This window comes from Ranitomeya variabilis, chromosome 4 (assembly GCF_051348905.1).
Source record: "Ranitomeya variabilis isolate aRanVar5 chromosome 4, aRanVar5.hap1, whole genome shotgun sequence".
Taxonomy (NCBI): Eukaryota; Metazoa; Chordata; class Amphibia; order Anura; family Dendrobatidae; genus Ranitomeya; species Ranitomeya variabilis.
In genome coordinates, this window is record NC_135235.1 from 429,361,104 (window position 1) to 429,382,948 (window position 21,845).

The following is a 21,845-nucleotide window of genomic DNA, read 5'->3' on the forward strand; positions in this document are numbered from 1 at the left end:
ACCCTAAGGGTCGTTTATTTAATCTGTCTGTGCCTGAACATGCTGCTATGCGAGAATATATAAAGGAGTCCTTGGAAAAGGGACATATTCGTCCTTCGTCATCTCCCTTAGGAGCCGGTTTTTTCTTTGTGGCTAAGAAAGATGGCTCTTTGAGGCCGTGCATTGATTATCGGCTTTTGAATAAAATCACGGTTAAATATCAATATCCGTTGCCACTGCTGACTGATTTGTTTGCTCGCATAAAGGGGGCCAAGTGGTTCTCTAAGATAGATCTTCGTGGGGCGTATAATTTGGTGCGAATTAAGCAGGGGGATGAGTGGAAAACCGCATTTAATACGCCCGAGGGCCACTTTGAGTATTTGGTGATGCCTTTTGGTCTTTCAAATGCCCCTTCAGTCTTTCAGTCCTTTATGCATGACATTTTCCGTGATTATTTGGATAAATTTATGATTGTGTATCTGGATGATATTTTGATTTTTTCGGATGACTGGGACTCTCATGTCCAGCAGGTCAGGAGGGTTTTTCAGGTTTTGCGGTCTAATTCCTTGTGTGTGAAGGGTTCTAAGTGCGTTTTTGGGGTTCAAAAGATTTCCTTTTTGGGATATATTTTTTCCCCCTCTTCCATCGAGATGGATCCTGTCAAGGTTCAGGCTATTTGTGATTGGACGCAACCCTCTTCTCTTAAGAGTCTTCAGAAATTTTTGGGCTTTGCTAACTTTTATCGTCGATTTATTGCTGGTTTTTCTGATGTTGTTAAACCATTGACTGATTTGACTAAGAAGGGTGCTGATGTTGCTGATTGGTCCCCTGCTGCTGTGGAGGCCTTTCGGGAGCTTAAGCGCCGCTTTTCTTCCGCCCCTGTGTTGCGTCAGCCTGATGTTGCTCTTCCTTTTCAGGTTGAGGTCGACGCTTCTGAAATCGGAGCTGGGGCGGTTTTGTCGCAGAGAAGTTCCGATTGCTCCGTGATGAGACCTTGTGCTTTTTTCTCGCGTAAATTTTCGCCCGCCGAGCGGAATTATGATGTTGGGAATCGGGAGCTTTTGGCCATGAAGTGGGCTTTTGAGGAGTGGCGTCATTGGCTTGAGGGGGCTAGACATCAGGTGGTGGTATTGACTGACCACAAAAATCTAATTTATCTTGAGTCCGCCAGATGCCTGAATCCTAGACAGGCGCGCTGGTCGTTGTTTTTCTCTCGGTTTAATTTTGTGGTGTCCTACCTGCCGGGTTCTAAGAATGTTAAGGCGGATGCCCTTTCTAGGAGTTTTGAGCCTGACTCCCCTGGTAATTCTGAACCTACAGGTATCCTTAAGGATGGAGTGATATTGTCTGCCGTTTCTCCAGACCTGCGGCGGGCCATGCAGGAGTTTCAGGCGGATAGACCTGATCGTTGCCCACCTGGTAGACTGTTTGTTCCTGATGATTGGACCAGTAAAGTCATTTCTGAGGTTCATTCTTCTGCGTTGGCAGGTCATCCTGGAATCTTTGGTACCAGGGATTTGGTGGCAAGGTCCTTCTGGTGGCCTTCCCTGTCTCGAGATGTGCGAGGCTTCGTGCAGTCTTGTGACGTTTGTGCTCGGGCCAAGCCTTGTTGTTCTCGGGCTAGTGGATTGTTGTTGCCCTTGCCTATCCCGAAGAGGCCCTGGACGCACATCTCGATGGATTTTATTTCGGATCTTCCTGTTTCTCAGAAGATGTCTGTCATCTGGGTGGTGTGTGATCGTTTCTCTAAGATGGTCCATTTGGTTCCCCTGCCTAAGTTGCCTTCTTCTTCCGAGTTGGTTCCTCTGTTTTTTCAAAATGTGGTCCGTTTGCATGGTATTCCGGAGAATATCGTTTCTGACAGAGGTACCCAATTCGTGTCTAGATTTTGGCGAGCATTCTGTGCTAGGATGGGCATAGATTTGTCTTTCTCGTCTGCTTTCCATCCTCAGACTAATGGCCAGACCGAGCGGACGAATCAGACCTTGGAGACATATTTGAGGTGTTTTGTGTCTGCAGATCAGGATGATTGGGTTGCTTTTTTGCCTTTAGCGGAGTTTGCCCTCAATAATCGGGCCAGCTCTGCCACCTTGGTGTCTCCCTTTTTCTGTAATTCGGGGTTTCATCCTCGATTTTCTTCTGGTCAGGTGGAATCTTCGGATTGTCCTGGAGTGGATGCTGTGGTGGAGAGGTTGCATCAGATTTGGGGGCAGGTAGTGGACAATTTGAAGTTGTCCCAGGAGAAGACTCAGCTTTTTGCCAACCGCCGGCGTCGGGTTGGTCCTCGGCTTTGTGTTGGGGACTTGGTGTGGTTGTCTTCTCGTTTTGTCCCTATGAGGGTTTCTTCTCCCAAGTTTAAGCCTCGGTTCATCGGCCCGTACAAGATATTGGAGATTCTTAACCCTGTGTCCTTCCGTTTGGACCTCCCTGCATCTTTTTCTATTCATAATGTTTTTCATCGGTCATTATTGCGCAGGTATGAGGTACCGGTTGTGCCTTCCGTTGAGCCTCCTGCTCCGGTGTTGGTTGAGGGCGAGTTGGAGTACGTTGTGGAAAAAATCTTGGACTCCCGTGTTTCCAGACGGAAACTCCAGTATCTGGTCAAATGGAAGGGATACGGTCAGGAGGATAATTCTTGGGTGACTGCCTCTGATGTTCATGCCTCCGATTTGGTCCGTGCCTTTCATAGGGCTCATCCTGATCGCCCTGGTGGTTCTGGTGAGGGTTCGGTGCCCCCTCCTTGAGGGGGGGGTACTGTTGTGAAATTGGATTTTGGGCTCCCCCGGTGGCCACTGGTGGAATTGAACTGGTGTGCATCATCCTCTCTGTTCACCTGTTTCCATCAGGATGTGGGAGTCGCTATTTAGCCTTGCTCCTCTGTCACTTCCATGCCGGTCAACATTGTAATCAGAAGCCTTTCTGTGCATGTTCCTGCTGCTAGACAACTCCCAGCTAAGTTGGACTTAGTCCTTGTTTGTTTTTGCATTTTGTTCCAGTTCACAGCTGTAGTTTCGTTTCTGTGTCTGGAAAGCTCTTGTGATCTGAAATTGCCACTCTGATGTTATGAGTTAATACTAGAGTCTTAAAGTAATTTCAGGATGGTATTTTGATAGGGTTTTCAGCTGACCATGAAAGTGCCCTTTCTGTCTTCCTGCTATCTAGTAAGCGGACCTCAATTTTGCTAAACCTATTTTCATACTACGTTTGTCATTTCATCTAAAATCACCGCCAATATTTGTGGGGGCCTCTGTCTGCCTTTCGGGGAAATTTCTCTAGAGGTGAGCCAGGACTATATTTTCCTCTGCCAGGATTAGTTAGTCCTCCGGCCGGCGCTGGGCGTCTAGGGATAAAACGCAGGCTACGCTACCCGGCTACTGTTAGTTGTGCGGCAGGTTTAGTTCATGGTCAGTTTAGTTTCCATCCTTCCAAGAGCTAGTTCTTATGTTTGCTGGGCTATGTTCTCTTGCCATTGAGAACCATAACAATACCCCTCCTCACATGTAAAGCGCTATGGAATAAATGGCGCTATAATAATAAATAATAATAATAATAATAATAATAATAATAAAAAATGAGGCCGAACTGGCTGTCTCCATCAGTAAATAATGAATCTAAATACTATGGAAACTTGGTTGGAAAGGCTTTTATGTGATTCCCTTTTTGTTACATATTTGACAAAATTGCTTATGTAGTTTTAGAGCTGAAGGTTAAAAGCAGGGACCGGGTTTATCGAATATAATTTTTTAAATCAGATATTTTTTATTGTACATACCAAATACAACAGTATCCATACAAATAAACAAGGTTATCGAATATAATTTAGTTGTGAACTGGTCTTTTACATAAACATTCTCTCTCTATATCAGATACTGGAATGGAGCCGTTCCAGAAAGGTGTAAGCAACAATTCAAAGAAGGAGAAGAATGGAATTGCTTCTTTGGCTACAAGATCTACCCAACACTGAGAAGTAAGTAGTGCAAAACTGCTACAAAACTATATATTTAACACTATAGTGGACTTGCCCAAGTCTGTATTTCATAATGGAAGAGTGTTTTACAGAGGGCCTTTTACACGGTCAAAAGTTGCCAGTTTTTAATTTTCCTTTCTTTCCGTTGTTCCCTTGAAATGCCATACGGTTCCTAGATATTGTCCTTTTCATTTAATAATTGTGTTCTTTTCCTAGAGGGTGTGGCTCACAGGATTTTCTTAGGATATGTCTTTAAGCTGCTCTGCATTATTACCCAGTGAGCAACACCCCCTTATAAAGACCATAAATTAGCACTAAGTAAAAAGGTCAATATCTCTGGAACCGTATGGTAGAATAAAAAAAAATCAAGAATCAAAATACTTGAGGAGCAGGAATAAAATTAGAGCAAATCCTGGCCACTTTTTAACCTGTATCGGAAACGTATGCAGCTAATGAATTCTTTTGAAAACCCATCTATTAGAAGTGGACTTAAGATCAAAGACAACAAATTATCAATGAAAATAGAGGCGCAAAAGAAACCAGCTGCAAACTAAAATGTGTCTTTACAAATGCATAGAGCATGGGAAACAAACAAGGAGTATTGGGAGCTGCTAACAAGAAGAGAAATATGATGTCATAGGCATCACTGAAACTTAGTGGGATGATACACATGGTCGGAATACAAATCTTTGAAGGCTGCAACTTATTTATGAGAAACAGTCTTAACAAGAGGGGAGGTGATGTTGCATTGTAGGTTAGTAAAGCATATAACTCCACAGATATCCAAGCTTCAGAGAATTATAGCTCTATAGAAACTGTTTGGGTAAGAGTACAAAGAGAGAACAGAGAGGACACTATTGTAGGTGTTTACCATAGGCTACCTGGACAGACTGAAGAATTGGATGTCACGGGAAGCCTAGGAAGGCAAGAGCTAATAACCCAGGCCCCTGCGATCTCCCTCAACTCTGGGAAACCCTGACTGACCCTCTCCCAGAGTTTACACTGATGGTGTGCATGTCTGAGCCTCCACCCTCACCCTGTCTCCTGTTTCAACCCTAGGCTGAAACCTGCACCCACCACCCAGTGACGAGACCGCACACCAATACCCACAGTTAGCACAGACAAGGATAACAGAAAATATGCACCACGCCGCAGTCACACAGGAATACACTATAAGTGCTCAGGGCAAAACAAATACAAATAAAGGAAGGAGAAAATACGACAAAGGGAACTTCACCACCAGATACGATACTCTTTCTCCAAGACCACCACTCCAGACCGAGATAACCAAGCACAAGACAGAAGCTATAATCGGCGACGCCCAATGTTCAGAAGAACTATTTAAAGGCAGTGGGCGTGACCCAGCTTCCAATCCAAGCACCAGCTAAATTAACCCCGGACCAGCTAGATAAAATCTAGCCGACGCCACTGAGCGCATAGTGGACAAAAGCGGAATTACCGCTGTCTGTCGAACGCCCTAGTATGAACAGCGTCCGACATGACAATGGATGAACTCTTTTTACATCAGATGGTTTTTGTTCTCAAAAATGTAAGACATGGTGATTATGGGAGATTTTGACTATCCAGATATTTGTTGGGAATCTCTCTCAGGCAAAAGTAATAGGTCCAGAAAATTCTTATCTTCTTTTGCTGACAAGTTATCTATCAAAAGGTAGAAGAGAGAAGAAGAGGATCAGCCAGTTTGGACCTATTTCCTACCACCATGGAGGAAATGGTTGAGGACGTAAAGGTGGATCGGAATTTAAGAGGCTGTGATCATGCTCTCCTTGAATTTGGGATTACAAAAGGAGGAAGACCTGTGAGGACTCTGACTTTAAGGTTGGATTTCAGAAAGGCAGATTTTAATAGACTCAGAAATAAAGTAGGAAAGGTCCAATGGCTGGATGTTCCAAAGGACAGAAATGTCCAAGAAGAATGGGAGATTTTGCAAAATTAAGTTCTCACTGCACAATCTGTAACAATCTCGAAAAGAAGGAAGAATAGGGAACATTTAAAATGACCAGGATGGATGAACACAAAACCTAAACACTTGCTAAAAAGGAAAAAAAAAGTATATCAAGTTAACCCCTTCCTGACGTCGGACGGGATAGTACGTCCGACGTCAGGTCCCCTGATTTGATGCAGGGCTCCGCGGTGAGCCCGCATCAAAGCCGGGACATGTCAGCTGTTTTGAACAGCTGACATGTGCCCGCAATAGCGGCGGGTGAAATCGCAATTCACCCGCCGCTATTAACTAGTTAAATGCTGCTGTCAAACGCAGACAGCGGCATTTAACTACCACATCCGGCCGGGCGGCCGGAAATGACGTCATCGCCGACCCCCGTCACATGATCGGGGGTCGGCGATGCTTCAGTATTGTAACCATAGAGGTCCTTGAGACCTCTATGGTTACTGATCGCCGGTAGCTGTGAGCGCCACCCTGTGGTCGGCGCTCACAGCACACCTGATTTTCTGCTGCATAGCAGCGATCTGATGATCGCTGTTATGTAGCAGAGGCGATCGAGTTGTGCCTGCTTCTAGCCTCCCATGGAGGCTATTGAAGCATGGCAAAAGTAAAAAAAAAAAGTTAAAAAAAATGTGAAAAAAAAAAAAAAACATAAAAGTTTAAATCACCCCCCTTTCGCCCCAATCAAAATAAATCAATAAAAAAAAAATCAAACCTACACATATTTGGTATCGCCGCATTCAGAATCACCTGATCTATCGATAAAAAAAAAGCATTAACCTGATCACTAAACGGCGTAATGAGAAAAAAATCCGAAACGCCAGAATTACGTTTTTTTGGTCGCCGTGACATTGCATTAAAATGCAATAACGGGCAATCAAAAGAACGTATCTGCACCAAAATGGTATCATTAAAAACGCCAGCTCGGCACGCAAAAAACAAGCCCTCAACCGACCCCAGATCATGTAAAATGGAGACGCTACGAGTATCGGAAAATGGCGCAATTTTAATTTTTTTTTTAGCAAAGTTTGGAATTTTTTTTCACCACTTAGGTAAAAAATAACCTAGTCATGTTACATAGTTACATAGTTACATAGTTATTGAGGTTGAAGGAAGACTTTAAGTCCATCTAGTTCAACCCATAGCCTAACCTAACATGCCCTAACATGTTGATCCAGAGGAAGGCAAAAAAAACCCATGTGGCAAGGAGTAACTCCACCATGGGGAAAAAATTCCTTCCCGACTCCACATACGGCAATCAGACTAGTTCCCTGGATCAACGCCTTATCAAGGAATCTAGTGTATATACCCTGTAATATTATACTTTTCCAGAAAGGTATCCAGTCCCCTCTTAAATTTAATTAATGAATCACTCATTACAACATCATACGGCAGAGAGTTCCATAGTCTCACTGCTCTTACAGTAAAGAATCCGCGTCTGTTATTATGCTTAAACCTTCTTTCCTCCAGACGTAGAGGATGCCCCCTTGTCCCTGTCTCAGGTCTATGATTAAAAAGATCATCAGAAAGGTCTTTGTACTGTCCCCTCATATATTTATACATTAAAATAAGATCACCCCTTAGTCTTCGTTTTTCCAAACTAAATAGCCCCAAGTGTAATAACCTATCTTGGTATTGCAGACCCCCCAGTCCTCTAATAACCTTGGTCGCTCTTCTCTGCACCCGCTCTAGTTCAGCTATGTCTTTCTTATACACCGGAGACCAGAACTGTGCACAGTATTCTAAGTGTGGTCGAACTAGTGACTTGTATAGAGGTAAAATTATGTTCTCCTCATGAGCATCTATGCCTCTTTTAATACATCCCATTATTTTATTTGCCTTTGTAGCAGCTGCCTGACACTGGCCACTGAATATGAGTCTGTCATCCACCCATACACCCAGGTCTTTTTCATTGATGGTTTTGCCCAGAGTTTTAGAATTAAGCACATAGTTATACATCTTATTACTTCTACCCAAGTGCATGACCTTACATTTATCCCCATTAAAACTCATTTGCCATTTATCAGCCCAAGCTTCTAGTTTACATAAATCATCCTGTAATATAAAATTGTCCTCCCCTGTATTGATTACCCTACAGAGTTTAGTGTCATCTGCAAATATTGAAATTCTACTCTGAATGCCCCCTACAAGGTCATTAATAAATATGTTAAAAAGAAGAGGGCCCAATACTGACCCCTGTGGTACCCCACTGCTAACCGCGACCCAGTCCGAGTGTGCTCCATTAATAACCACCCTTTGTTTCCTATCCCTGAGCCAGCTCTCAACCCACTTACACATATTTTCCCCTATCCCCATTACTCTCATTTTATGTATCAACCTTTTGTGTGGCACCGTATCAAAAGCTTTGGAAAAGTCCATATACACTACGTCCACTGGGTTCCCTTGGTCCAGTCCGGAACTTACCTCTTCATAGAAGCTGATCAAATTAGTCTGACATGAGCGGTCCCTAGTAAACCCGTGCTGATACTGGGTCATGAGGTTATTCCTCTTCAGATACTCCAGTATAGCATCCCTTAGAATGCCCTCCAGGATTTTACCCACAGTAGAGGTTAAACTTACTGGCCTATAATTACCGAGTTCAGTTTTTGCCCCTTTTTTGAATATTGGCACCACATTTGCTATACGCCACTCCTGTGGTACAGACCCTGTTATTATGGACTCTTTAAAGATTAAAAATAATGGTCTATCAATGACTGTACTTAGTTCCTGCAGTACTCGGGGGTGTATCCCATCCGGGCCCGGAGATTTGTCAATTTTAGTTATTTTTAGACGCCGCTGTACTTCCTGCTGGGTTAAGCAGGTGACATTTAATGGGGAATTTTTATCACTAGTCATATTGGCTGCCATGGGATTTTCTTTTGTAAATACTGATGAAAAAAAGTCATTTAGCAGATTGGCTTTTTCCTCATCCTCATCCACCATTTCACCCAGACTATTTTTAAGGGGGCCAACACTGTCATTTTTTAGTTTCTTACTATTTATATAGTTAAAGAATATTTTGGGATTATTTTTACTCTCTCTGGCAATGAGTCTCTCTGTCTCAATCTTTGCTGCCTTGATTTGCTTTTTACAGAACTTATTTAATTTTCTGTATTTATTTAATGCCTCATCACTACCTACTTCCTTTAATTCTCTAAATGCTTTCTTTTTGTTCCTTATTGCGCCCCTAACAGCTCTATTTAGCCATATTGGTTTCCTCCTATTTCTAGTATGTTTATTCCCATACGGTATATACTGTGCACAGGTCCTATCCAGGATGCTAATAAACGTCTCCCATTTTCTTTGTGTATTTTTGTGTCTCAGGATATCGTCCCAGTTAATTGCACCAAGATCCTCTCTCATCCGTTGGAAATTTGCCCTCCTGAAGTTTAGTGTCCTTGTCATGTTAGGTGTCTATGAACTCGTAATGACCTGGAGAATCATAATGGCAGGTCAGTTTTAGCATTTAGTGAACCTAGCAAAAAAGCCAAGCAAAAAACAAGTGTGGGATTGCACTTTTTTTGCAATTTCACCGCACTTGGAATTTTTTTCCCGTTTTCTAGTACACGACATGGTAAAACCAATGATGTCGTTCAAAAGTACAACTCGTCCCGCAAAAAATAAGCCCTCACATGGCCAAATTGACGGAAAAATAAAAAAGTTATGGCTCTGGGAAGGAGGGGAGTGAAAAACGAATACGGAAACACGGAAAATCCCACGGTCATGAAGGGGTTAAAGTTGGCAAGTCTATAGAAGAATATAATGCTGCCTGTATGGAATGCAGGGCAACCATTAGAAGAGCTAAAGCCAGTAATTAAGCTTGCAAAGGAGACCAAAAGCAATAAAAAAGGATTTTGTGGGTATGTAAAAATCAAAAGAAAAGTCAAAGATGCGATATGCAATAGGATTGTTGCAGGATGAAAAGGGAGAAGTGGTCAAAAATGATGTTGAGAAGGCCAAATTTTTAAATTCCTGTGTTGCATCTGTGTTCTTTAAGAAAGCAAATGTAATATCAACTGATCTTCACTGGAATAAAATAATCCACACTATCACAGAGAGATATTGAGGGAACACTTAGCTAATTTAAATGAACTTAAATCTCCTGGCCCAGAGCAATTACATCCTAGGGTACTGAAAGAGATAGCAGACAAAATTGCAGAACCACTAGCCAGAATCTTTGAAAATTCCAGGAGATCAGGAGAAGTCACAGAAGATTGGAAAAAGGCAAATGTTGTCCCTATCTTCAAAAAAGTAAAGAAGATGGAGCCTGAAAATTATAGGCTAATGAGCTTTATTTCTATACCAGGAAATATCTTTGAAAAAATTATTAAACATCATGTATGTAAGTACTTGGATAAGAAAACACTAATTAACAAGAGCCAGCATCGGTTTGTAGCAAACAAATCATGCCAGACTAATCTGACTGGGTGGATCAAGGAAATGCGGTCAATATAGTATAATTCAACATCAGGAAAGCATTTAATAAAGTATCTCATATTATCTTTATTAAAAAAATTACCAAGTATGGGATTGACAAGGCTGTGGTTAGGTGGATTCATAACTGGCTCAGGGATTATATTCAAAGAGTGGTAATAAATGATTGCATATCCAATTGGAAGAGCCTTTCAAGTGGGTTACCACAAGGCTCTGTCTTGGCCCCAGTGTTGTTCTACATTTTTATAAATAATCTAGATAAGGGAATTGAAGATAAATTAAAGCTGATGCAAAGCTAAGAGGGATAGCTAACACCAGATAAGTCAGATAAAGGATTCAGAAGCATCTAGATAAGCTTGAACAATGTGAAGCAACTAATAGAATGGTATTTAACAGGGAGAAATGCAAGATTCTACATCTGGGCAAGAAAAATTAAAATGACATCTACAGAATGGGATGAATAGAACTAAGCAACAGTACATGCGAAAAAGACTTGGGTATACTAATAGATCACAAATTGCACATGAGTCAACAGTGTGATGCAGCAGAAAAAAAGCAAACACAGAGAGAAGCATAGAGTCTAGATCACGTTAAGTAATTATTCCCGTCTACTCTTGCTTGGTCAGACATCATCTGGAATACTGTGTCCAGTTCTGGGCACCACATTTTAAAAAACACATCTAAAAACTGGAGTAAGTTCAGAGAAGACCTACTAGGATGGTGAGTGGATTGCAAACTACTGTATGTCCACGATGAACAGTTAAAGGATCTGGGAATGTTTAGCTTTCAAAAAAAGAAGGCAAAGGGAAAACTAAGTAAATGTCTACAAATATCAAAAATCTTTTGATCGCCTGTGTCGTAGCTGTTTGCGTTCTGACCCAATGTCAGATATGCCAGATCACCAGTGAGGCCAAATCAGGAGGTTATGCCCTTAATTGAAAAGCGCGCTTGGAGAAAAAGGAAGCTGCACACATGCTGTGAGCAAAGTCACTTTATCTGATCTAATGGAGCAGGAGGCAGTATTTTATACCATTTACAACAAATGTAACTCTCAATGTAATTTATGTAGCCCTCCCCCATGTTACCCCGGGTCATACTGACCTTTATTTCCCATGTACCCAGAACATGCTGTTTGCTGACTATTGCATTTAAATGCAATGTCGAAGTGACAAAAAAACTTAATTCTGGCATTTTGACTTTTTTCTCACTACGCCATTTAGTGATCAGGTTAATCCTTTTTTATTGATAGATCTGGCGATTCTGAATGTGGCGATACCAAATATGTGTATGTTTGATTTTTTTTTAAATCGTTTTATTTTGAATGGGGCTAAAGGGGGGTGATTTGAACTTTTATATTTTTAAAAACATTTTTTTTTACTTTTGGCATGCTTCAATCGTCTCCATGGGAGGCTAGAAGCTGCCATAACCCGATTGACTCAGCTACACATAGGCGATGATCAGATCGCCTATATGAAGCTGACTTACTCACTTGCTATGAGCGCCGACAACAGGGCTGCTCTCACAGCAAGCTGGCAGTGACAACCATATAGGTCTCCAGGAGACCTCTGATTGTCATGCCAACCCACCGGTGACCCGCAATCACGTGACAGGTCATCGGTGCGTGGATTTCCGGCGCGATTGCCGGAAGCGCTTGTTAAATGCCCTGTCAGAGTTTGACAGCGGCATTTAACGAGTTAATATCTGCGGGTGGATTGCGATTCCACCCGTGGCTATTGTGGGCCCATGTCAGCTGTTCAAAACAGCTGAGATGTCCCAGGAAAGATATGGGATCACCGTCGGAGCCCACATCAAAGGGAGGGTGACCGACGTGGGTGTACTATTATGTCCAACGTCGGAAAGGGGTTAAAAACGTCAGTTCGGCGCACAAAAAATAAGCGATCCAGTGACGTAACGGTGACTCACTTCTCATTCTCGCTGGTTGTTAGCTCCATGTCAAACAGCCAGAGTGTACCGACTGGCTAGAAGGAGACGCTGCGACGCCCCCTATGCTCGTTGCTGGCGTCTTTGCTTTTGATGTCAAACATGACGATACACGCCGACCTGGCGACAAAATAAAGTTCTGGACTTCTAGCTAAGACCAGCGATGGCACAGCGGGATCCAGGTCGCTGCTGCGTGTCAAACACAACGAGATCGTTATCCAGGACGCTGCAACGTCACGGATTGTTGTCGTTCTCTTTGCAAAGTTGCTGAGTGTGACGGTACCTTAAGAGTCTTTAAATTCTTGCTTGAGGAATTTCTATCCATTCTTTCTTGGACATTTTTTGGGAGTTTTGTGAGATTCTTAGGTCGTCTTGCATGCACTATTTTGAGGTCTAGCCACAGATTTTCATTAATGTTCAGATCAGGGGTCTATAAGGGCCATTGTAAAACCTTCAGCTTGTGCCTTTGAGTTAAGGCCCCGTCTCACATAGCGAGATCGCTAGCGAGATCGCTGCTGAGTCACAAGTTTTGTGACGCAACAGCGACCTCAGTAGCGATCTCGCTATGTGTGACACGTACCAGCGATCAGGCCCCTGCTGCGAGATCGCTGGTCGTGTCGGAATGGCCTGGACCTTTTTTTGGTCGTTGAGGTCCCGCTGACATCGCTGAATCGGTGTGTGTGACACCGATCCAGCGATGTCTTCACTGGTAACCAGGGTAAACATCGGGTTACTAAGCGCAGGGCCGCGCTTAGTAACCCGATGTTTACCCTGGTTACCAAAAAAAACAAACACTACATACTCACCATCTGTTGCCCGTCAGGTCCCTTGGCGTCTGCTTCCTGCTCTGACTGTCGCCGTAAAGTGAGAGCACAGCAGTGACGTCACCGCTGCGCTCTGCTCTCACTGTACGGCGGCACTCAGTCAGAGCGGGAAGCGGACGGCAAGGGACCTGACGGGCAACAGATGGTGAGTATGTAGTGTTTGTTTTTTTTGGTAACCAGGGTAAACATCGGGTTACTAAGCGCGGCCCTGCGCTTAGTAACCCGATGTTTACCCTGGTTACCCGGGTGCTGCAGGGGGACTTCGGCATCGTTGAAGACAGTTTCAACGATGCCGAAGTCGTTCCCCTGATCGTTGGTCGCTGGAGAGAGCTGTCTGTGTGACAGCTCCCCAGCGACCACACAGCGACAAAACAGCGACGCTGCAGCGATCAGCATCGTTGTCTGTATCGCTGCAGCGTCGCTGTGTGAGACGGGGCCTTTAGTCTATTGTGGATTTTGACGTGTGTTTAGGATCCATTACACATTTGCAGAAGCTATCCATCTTCACCTTTTTTACAGATAATGTTATGTTTGCATCAAGAATTTGTTGAAATTTATTTGAATCCATTCTTCTCTCTACCCGTGAAATGTTCCCCATGCCATTGGCTCCAACATAACCCCAAAGCATGATTATCATCCACCCCCAGCTTACTGGTTGATGAGATGTTCTTTTCCTGAAATGTTGTGCCCTTTTTTCTCCACAGATGACTTTGATCATTGTGGCCAAAGAGTTCTATTTAAACCTCATTGGTCCACAGTACTTGTTTCCAAAATGCACCAGGCTTGTTTAGATGTTCTTTTGCATACTTCTGACACTGAATGTTATGGTGAGGTCATATGAGAGGTTTTCTTCTGATGACTCTTCCATGAAGTCCATATTTGTGCAGCTATCTCTGAACAGTAGAAAAATGTGCCACAGCTCCAAAGTCTGCAACATTTTCTGAAGGTGTTTTGCAGTCAAGCGGGGGTTCTAATTTGCCTCCCTAGCAATTCTACGAGCAGCTCTCTCACTGAAATTTTGCTTAAGGTACCTTCACACTCAGCAACTTTACAACGAGAACGACAACGATCCGTGACGTTGCAGCGTCCTGGTTAGCGATCTCGTTGTGTTTGACATGCAGCAGCTATCTGGATCCCGCTGTGATATCGCTGGTCGGAGCTAGAAGTCCAGAACTTTATTTGGTTGTCAGGTCGGCGTGTATCGTCGTGTTTGACAGCAAAAGCAACGATGCCAGCAATGTTTTACATGGAGCTAATGACCTGTGAGAACGATAAGTGAGTCACCGTTACGTCACAGGATCGCTCCTGCATCGTTCTGGAGCTGCTATGTTTGACGTCTCTACAGCGACCTAAACAGCGACGCTGCAGCGATCGGCTCGTTGTCTATATCGCTGCAGCGTCGCTGAGTGTGACGGTACCTTTAGTCTTCTAGATCTTATCTTGACATCCACTGTAAGGGTATGTGCACACGTCCGGATTTCTTGCAGAAATTTCCTGAAGAAAACCGGAAATTTTCTGCAAGAAATCAGCATATTTTTTTTTGCGTTTTTTTTTCCGTTTTTTTAGCATTCTGCAAGCGTAATTAGCTAAAAACTGACTGACAGGTTGGTCACACTTGTCAAACATAGCGTTTGACAGGTGTGACCATCTTTTTACTATAGATGCTGCCTATGCAGCATCTATAGTAAAAGATAGAATGTTTAAAAATAATAAAAAAAATAAAAAAAATTGTTATACTCACCTGCAGGCGTCCGTTCCTATAGATGCCGGTGTGGTTCAGGACCTTCCATGACGTCGCAGTCACGTGAGCGGTCACATGACCGGTCTCGACCAATCACAAGACAGTGACGTCATCGCAGGTCCTTCACCGCACACCAGCTATAGAAACCGAAGCGGCAGCATGCAGCGGAGAGGCGGGAAGACATCGAAGGTGAGTATAGGACTATTTTTTATTTTAATTCTTTTTTTTGAACCAATTATATGGTGCCCAGTCCGTGGAGGAGAGTCTCCTCTCCTCCACCCTGGGTACCAACCGCACATGATCTGCTTACTTCCCGCATGGTGTGCACAGCCCCGTGCGGGAAGTAAGCAGATCAATGCACTTCCAGGTGTGCGGAATCCCCTGCAATTCCGCATTTTAATGAACTTGTTGCTTTTTTTTCCGCGATGCGATTTTTTCGCGGAAAAAAAGGCTACATTTGCACAAAAAATGCGGAATACACTGAAAATAATGGGAGGCATATGTTAGCGTTTTTTTCGCGTTTTTATCACGTTTTTATAGCGAAAAAACGCGAAAAAACGCGAAATTAAATTTAGACCTGAGAAAAGTGCTACTTGAAAACGCTTTGCTATTTTCTTATAGCCTTCTTCTGCTTTGTGGGCCTACCGCATTTTAATTTTCAGAGTGCTAGGCAGCTGCTTAGAAGAACCCATGGCTGCGGTTTTTGGCCACAAGGTTAGAGGAGGCTGGGTTTTTATAAAGCTGGGAAATTTGCATCAATTGGCATTACCTAAGAATGATAGTGAACAAGCTTTAACCTTAACAGCCTAAAGGCCCTGTCTCACATAGCGAGTAGCGAGATCGCTGCTGAGTCACAAGTTTTGTGACGCAACAGCGACCTCAGTAGCGATCTCGCTATGTTTGACATGTACCAGCGACCCGGCCCCTGCTGTGAGATCGCTGGTCGTGTCGGAATGGCCTGGACCTTTTTTTGGTCGTTGAGGTCCCGCTGACATCGCTGAATCGGTGTGTGTGACACGGATTCAGCGATGTCTTCACTGGTAACCAGGGTAAACATCGGGTTACTAAGCGCAGGGCCGCGCTTAGTAACCCGATGTTTACCCTGGTTACCATCGTAAATGTAAAAAAAACCAAACAGTACATACTCACATTCCGGTGTCCGTCAGGTCCCTTGCCGTCCGCTTCCCGCACTGACTGACTGCCGGCCGGAAAGTGAAAGCAGAGCACAGCGGTGACGTCACCTCTGTGCTGTTAGGGCCGGCGCTCAGTCAGTTCAGGAAGCGGACGCCGGGGGACGCGAAGGTGACTATGTAGTGTTTGTTATTTTACATTTTACACTGGTAACCAGGGTAAACATTGGGTTACTAAGCGCGGCCCTGCGCTTAGCAACCCGATGTTTACCCTGGTTACCCGGGGACCTCGGCATCGTTGGTCGCTGGAGAGCGGTCTGTGTGACAGCTCCCCAGCGACCCCACAGCGACTAAACAGCGACGCTGCAGCGATCGGCATCGTTGTCTGTATCGCTGCAGCGTCGCTAAGTGTGACGGGGCCTTAACTAAGGTCTGAAACCTTGGTCAACGTTAGCTGAGCATACAAATCTCCAAGGATGCCCAGACATTTGCATCAGCCCATTTTGCTTTTTGTAATTTTTGAAAATGTAATATATGTCTGTATATTATATATACACTGCTCAAAGAAATAAAGGGAACACTAAAATACCACATCCTAGATATCACTGAATTAAATATTTCAGTTGCAAATCTTTATTCATTACATAGTGGAATGTGCTGAGAACAATAAAACATAAAAATTATCAATGTAAATCAAAATTAATATCCCATGGAGGTCTGGATTTGGAATGATACTCAAAATCAAAGTGGAAAATCAAATTACAGGCTGGTCCAACTTCAGTGGAAATGCCTCAAGACAAGGAAATTATGTTCTGTTGTATGTGTGGCCTCCACGTGCCTGTATGACCTCCCTACAATGCCTGGGCATGCTCCTGATGAGGCGGCGGATTGGCCTCCTGAGGGATCTCCTCCCAGACCTGGACTAAAGCATCCTCCAACTCCTGGACAGTCTGTGGTGCAACGTGACGTTGGTGGATGGTGCAAGACATGATGATCCAGATGTGTTCAATCGGATTCAGGTCTGGGGAATGAGCGGGCCAGTCCATAGCTCCAATGCTTTCTTCTTGCAGGAACTGCTGACACACTCCAGCCACATGAGGTCTGGCATTTTCCTGCAATAGGAGGAACACAGAGCCAACTGCACCAGCATATGGTCTCACAAAGGGTCTGAGGATCTCATTTCGGTACCTAATGGCAGTCAGACTCTGGCTAGCACTTGGAGGGCTGTGCGGCCCTCCAAAGAAATGCCACCCCACACCATTAGGGACCCACTGCCAAACCGGTCATGCTGAAGGATGTTGCAGGTAGCAGATCGCTCTCCACAGCATCTCCAGACTCTGTCATCTCTGTCACGTGCTCAGTGTGAACCTGCTTTCATCTGTGAAGAGCACAGGGCGCCAGTGGCAAATTTGCCAATCCTTGTGTTCTGTGGCAAATGCCAAGGGTCCTGCACGGTGTTGGGCTGTGAGCACAACCCCCATCTGTGGACGTCGGGCACTCAGACCATCCTCATGGAGTCGGTTTCTAACCGTTTGTGCAGACACATGCACATTTGTGGCCTGCTGGAGTGTTATGATCTGGTGGCCTAGGAGCAGCATGGACGAGCTCTGGAGTAGGTGGTCTCTATACTGACCGCAGACCCTGAACTTAACACCGCAACTAGAAGTAGCCATGGGATGTTCCTGTCACTCCTTAGACACCTCGTCACAGCCGGAGGACTAATTACCCCTAAAGAAAGAAACAGGAAAACTATCTTGCCTCAGAGAAAATCCCCAAAGGAAAGGCATCCCCCCACAAATATTGACTGTGAGAGGAGAGGGAAATTACAAACGCAGACTGAAAACAGAATTTAGCAAAGGAGGCCACGCTACCTAGAAAGAAAAGACAGGACAGAGTACTGTGCGGTCAGTATTAAAATACTACAAAAATCCACCACAGAGAATACAAAAATCTCCACACCTAACTAAAGGCATGGAGGGTAACTCTGCGACTCCAGAGCTTCCAGCTTGGCTGAATAAATCCTTACACAGACAAAGCTGGACAAGAAAAAACATAGCAATTCACTGAACTATAAAGTCCACCGCATGTGGACTGCAAAAACAAAGCCAGGACTTATCTTTGATGATTATGACAATCCAGCAGGAGAAACCAAGCAGAGATGTGAATCCTCCAGAAAAACAATGGACAACTGGCACTCACTAAAGGGTGAAGCCAGACTAAATAGCCCCGTCCAAAGTGGAAGCACCTGATGACTGCTGTGAAGGACAAACAGCAGCACTACCACTTATAACCACCGGAGGGAGCCCAAGAGCAGAACCCACAACAGAATTCACAACACTGGAGGTCATTTTGCAGGGTTCTGGCAGTGCTCCTCCTGTTCCTCCTTGCACAAAGGCTGAGGTAGCAGTCCTGCTGCTGGGTTGTTGCCCTCCTACGGCCCCCTCCACATCTTCTGATGTACTGGCATGTCTCCTGGTAGCACCTTCAGCCTCTGGACACTACGCTGACAGACACAGCAAACCTTGCCACAGCTCGCATTGATGTGCCATCTTGGATGAGCTGCACTACCTGAGCCACTTGTGTGGGTTGTGGAGTCCGTCTCATGCTACTACGAGTGTGAAAGCACAACCAACATTTAAAAGTGACCAAAACACCAGCCAGAAAGCATTGGTACTGAGATGTGGTCTGTGGTCCCCATCTGCAGAACCACTCGTTTATTGAGTGTGTCTTGACAATTGCCAATAATTACCATCTGTTGTCTATTCCATTTGCACAACAGCATGTGAAATTGATTGTCAAACAGTGTTGCTTCCTAAGTGGACAGTTTGATTTCACAGAAGTTTGATTTACTTGGAGTTATATTCTGTTGTTTAAGTGTTCCCTTTATTTTTTTTAGCAGTGTCTATATATACAGGTCCTTCTCAAAAAATTAGCATATAGTGTAAAATTTCATTATTTACCATAATGTAATGATTACAATTAAACTTTCATATATTATAGATTCATTATCCACCAACTGAAATTTGTCAGGTCTTTTATTGTTTTAATACTGATGATTTTGGCATACAACTCCTGATAACCCAAAAAACCTGTCTCAATAAATTAGCATATTTCACCCGTCCAATCAAATAAAAGTGTTTTTTAATAACAAACAAAAAAACCATCAAATAATAATGTTCAGTTATGCACTCAATACTTGGTCGGGAATCCTTTGGCAGAAATGACTGCTTCAATGCGGAGTGGCATGGAGGCAATCAGCCTGTGACACTGCTGAGATGTTATGGAGGCCCAGGATGCTTCAATAGCGGCCTTAAGCTTATCCAGAGTGTTGGGTCTTGCGTCTCTCAACTTTCTCTTCACAATATCCCACAGATTCTCTATGGGGTTCAGGTCAGGAGAGTTGGCAGGCCAATTGAGCACAGTAATACCATGGTCAGTAAACCATTTACCAGTGGTTTTGGCACTGTGAGCAGGTGCCAGGTCGTGCTGAAAAATGAAATCTTCATCTCCATAAAGCATTTCAGCCGATGGAAGCATGAAGTGCTCCAAAATCTCCTGATAGCTAGCTGCATTGACCCTGCCCTTGATGAAACACAGTGGACCAACACCAGCAGCTGACATGGCAGGCATTTTGGCATTTCCTTCTCCCCAGTCTTCCTCCAGACTCTGGCACCTTGATTTCCGTATGACATGCAAAATTTGCTTTCATCAGAAAAAAGTACTTGGGACCACTTAGCAACAGTCCAGTGCTGCTTCTCTGTAGCCCAGGTCAGGCGCTTCTGCTGCTGTTTATGGTTCAAAAGTGGCTTTACCTGGGGAATGCGGCACCTGTAGCCCATTTCCTGCACACGCCTGTGCACGGTGGCTCTGGATGTTTCCACACCAGACTCAGTCCACTGCTTCCTCAGGTTCCCCAAGGTCTGGAATCGGTCCTTCTCCACAATCTTCCTCAGGGTCCAGTCACCTCTTCTCGTTGTACAGCGTTTTCTGCCACATTGTTTCCTTCCAACAGACTTACCATTGAGGTGCCTTGATACAGCACTCTGGGAACAGCCTATTTGTTGAGAAATTTCTTTCTAAGTCTTACCCTCTTGCTTGAGGGTGTCAATGATGGCCTTCTTGACATCTGTCAGGTCGCTAGTCTTACCCATGATGGGGGTTTTGAGTAATGAACCAGGCAGGGAGTTTTTAAAAGCCTCAGGTATCTTTAGCATGTGTTTAGAGTTAATTAGTTGATTCAGACGATTAGGGTAATAGGTCGTTTAGAGAACCTTTTCTTGATATGCTAATTTATTGAGACAGGTTTTTTGGGTTATCAGGAGTTGTATGCCAAAATCATCAGTATTAAAACAATAAAAGACCTGACAAATTTCAGTTGGTGGATAATGAATCTATAATATATGAAAGTTTAATTGTAATCATTACATTATGGTAAATAATGAAATTTTACACTATATGCTAATTTTTTGAGAAGGACCTGTATATATATATATATATATATATATATATATATATATATATATATATATATATATATATATATAAAGATGTATCTGCAACCATGTATTCATCTGACATGCTTTTCTCAGTGGATTTTTTTTTTCCTAAAACACAAAGGAGATGTGTCATCTTTAACTATAGCCCTTTTTTAGATCGTTTAATGTTCAACTTTGTGGCCATAAGTGTTGCCACCCTTGAAATTGTTCCAGAAAATGAAGTATTTCTCTAAGAAAATTATTGCAATTACACATACATCCATGCTTATTTCCGTTGTGTGTATTTGAGCAACATAAAAAACAACAGAGAAAAAGAAACAAATCGGACATAATTTCACACAAAATCCCCAAAATGGGCCTGATAGAATTGTTGGCACTTTCTAGTTAATATTTGGTTGCACACCCTTTGTAATAAATAACTGTAATCAGTTGCTTCCTATAACCATCAGCGACCGTCTTACACCTCTCAACTGCAATTTTGGACAACTGTTCTTTTGCAAACTTCTCCAGGTCTCTCATATTTGAAGGGTGCATTCTCCTACCAGCAATTTTAATATCTCTCCACAGGTGGTCAGTGGGATTTAGATTCAGACTCATTGCTGGCCATTTCAGAATTTAATTCAGGTGTGATTTTCACATTGCTCACACTTGTTATTTACCACAGGTACATTTAGGGTATGTGTCCACGTTCAGGATTGCATCAGGATTTGGTCAGGATTTTTCATCAGTATTTGTAAGCCAAAACCAGGAGTGGGTGATAAATGCAAAAGTGGTGATGTGTTTCTATTATACTTTTCCTCTAATTGCTCCACTCCTGGTTTTGGCTTACAAATACTGATGAAAAATCCTGACCAAATCCTGATGCAATCCTGAACGTGGACACATACCCTTAAAGGAGCATCACATGCTTGAACATGCTTGAAGTTTAAAACCACAATTTTGGAAATTTGCCAACAATTTTGTCTGGCCTATTTTAAGGATTTTATGTGAAAATATGTTCACTTTGCTTTTTTTATATTTTTTTGTGTTGTTCTTATACCCAAAAATGAAATAAACATGTATGTAACAAAATATGGTAATTGCAATAATATGCTGGTAGGAACACTTCATTTTTTGGAACAATTTCGAAGGGTGCCAACACTTTTTTGGTCATGACTGTATAAAAAAAAAACAAAAAACTATTTGCTGCCCTTTTCAACCAATTACAGAACAGCTCATTTCCTGAAAAAAATAGAACTGTGCTGTAATTGGTTGCAATAGGAAGCAAAGACAATTTGTCTTAAGCTCTATAAGATTTAAAGTACAACTCATCTTTTTTTTTCAATAAAAATTTTTAGACAGATAATTTGGATATATTTCATATTTGG

General features: G+C 43.3%; 1 protein-coding gene across 5 annotated transcripts in view; it reads left to right on the forward strand.

The window, feature by feature from the left end:
- NOTUM (notum, palmitoleoyl-protein carboxylesterase) overlaps positions 1 to 21,845 on the forward strand; it is a 197,913-nt gene that overhangs the window by 150,283 nt on the left and 25,785 nt on the right. For all 5 annotated transcript variants that reach the window (XM_077251416.1, XM_077251413.1, XM_077251412.1 and 2 more), the window contains one exon: positions 3,846 to 3,946. In XM_077251416.1, the coding sequence (XP_077107531.1) occupies positions 3,846 to 3,946 (101 nt within the window). The remainder of the gene's footprint in view (positions 1 to 3,845; positions 3,947 to 21,845) is intronic.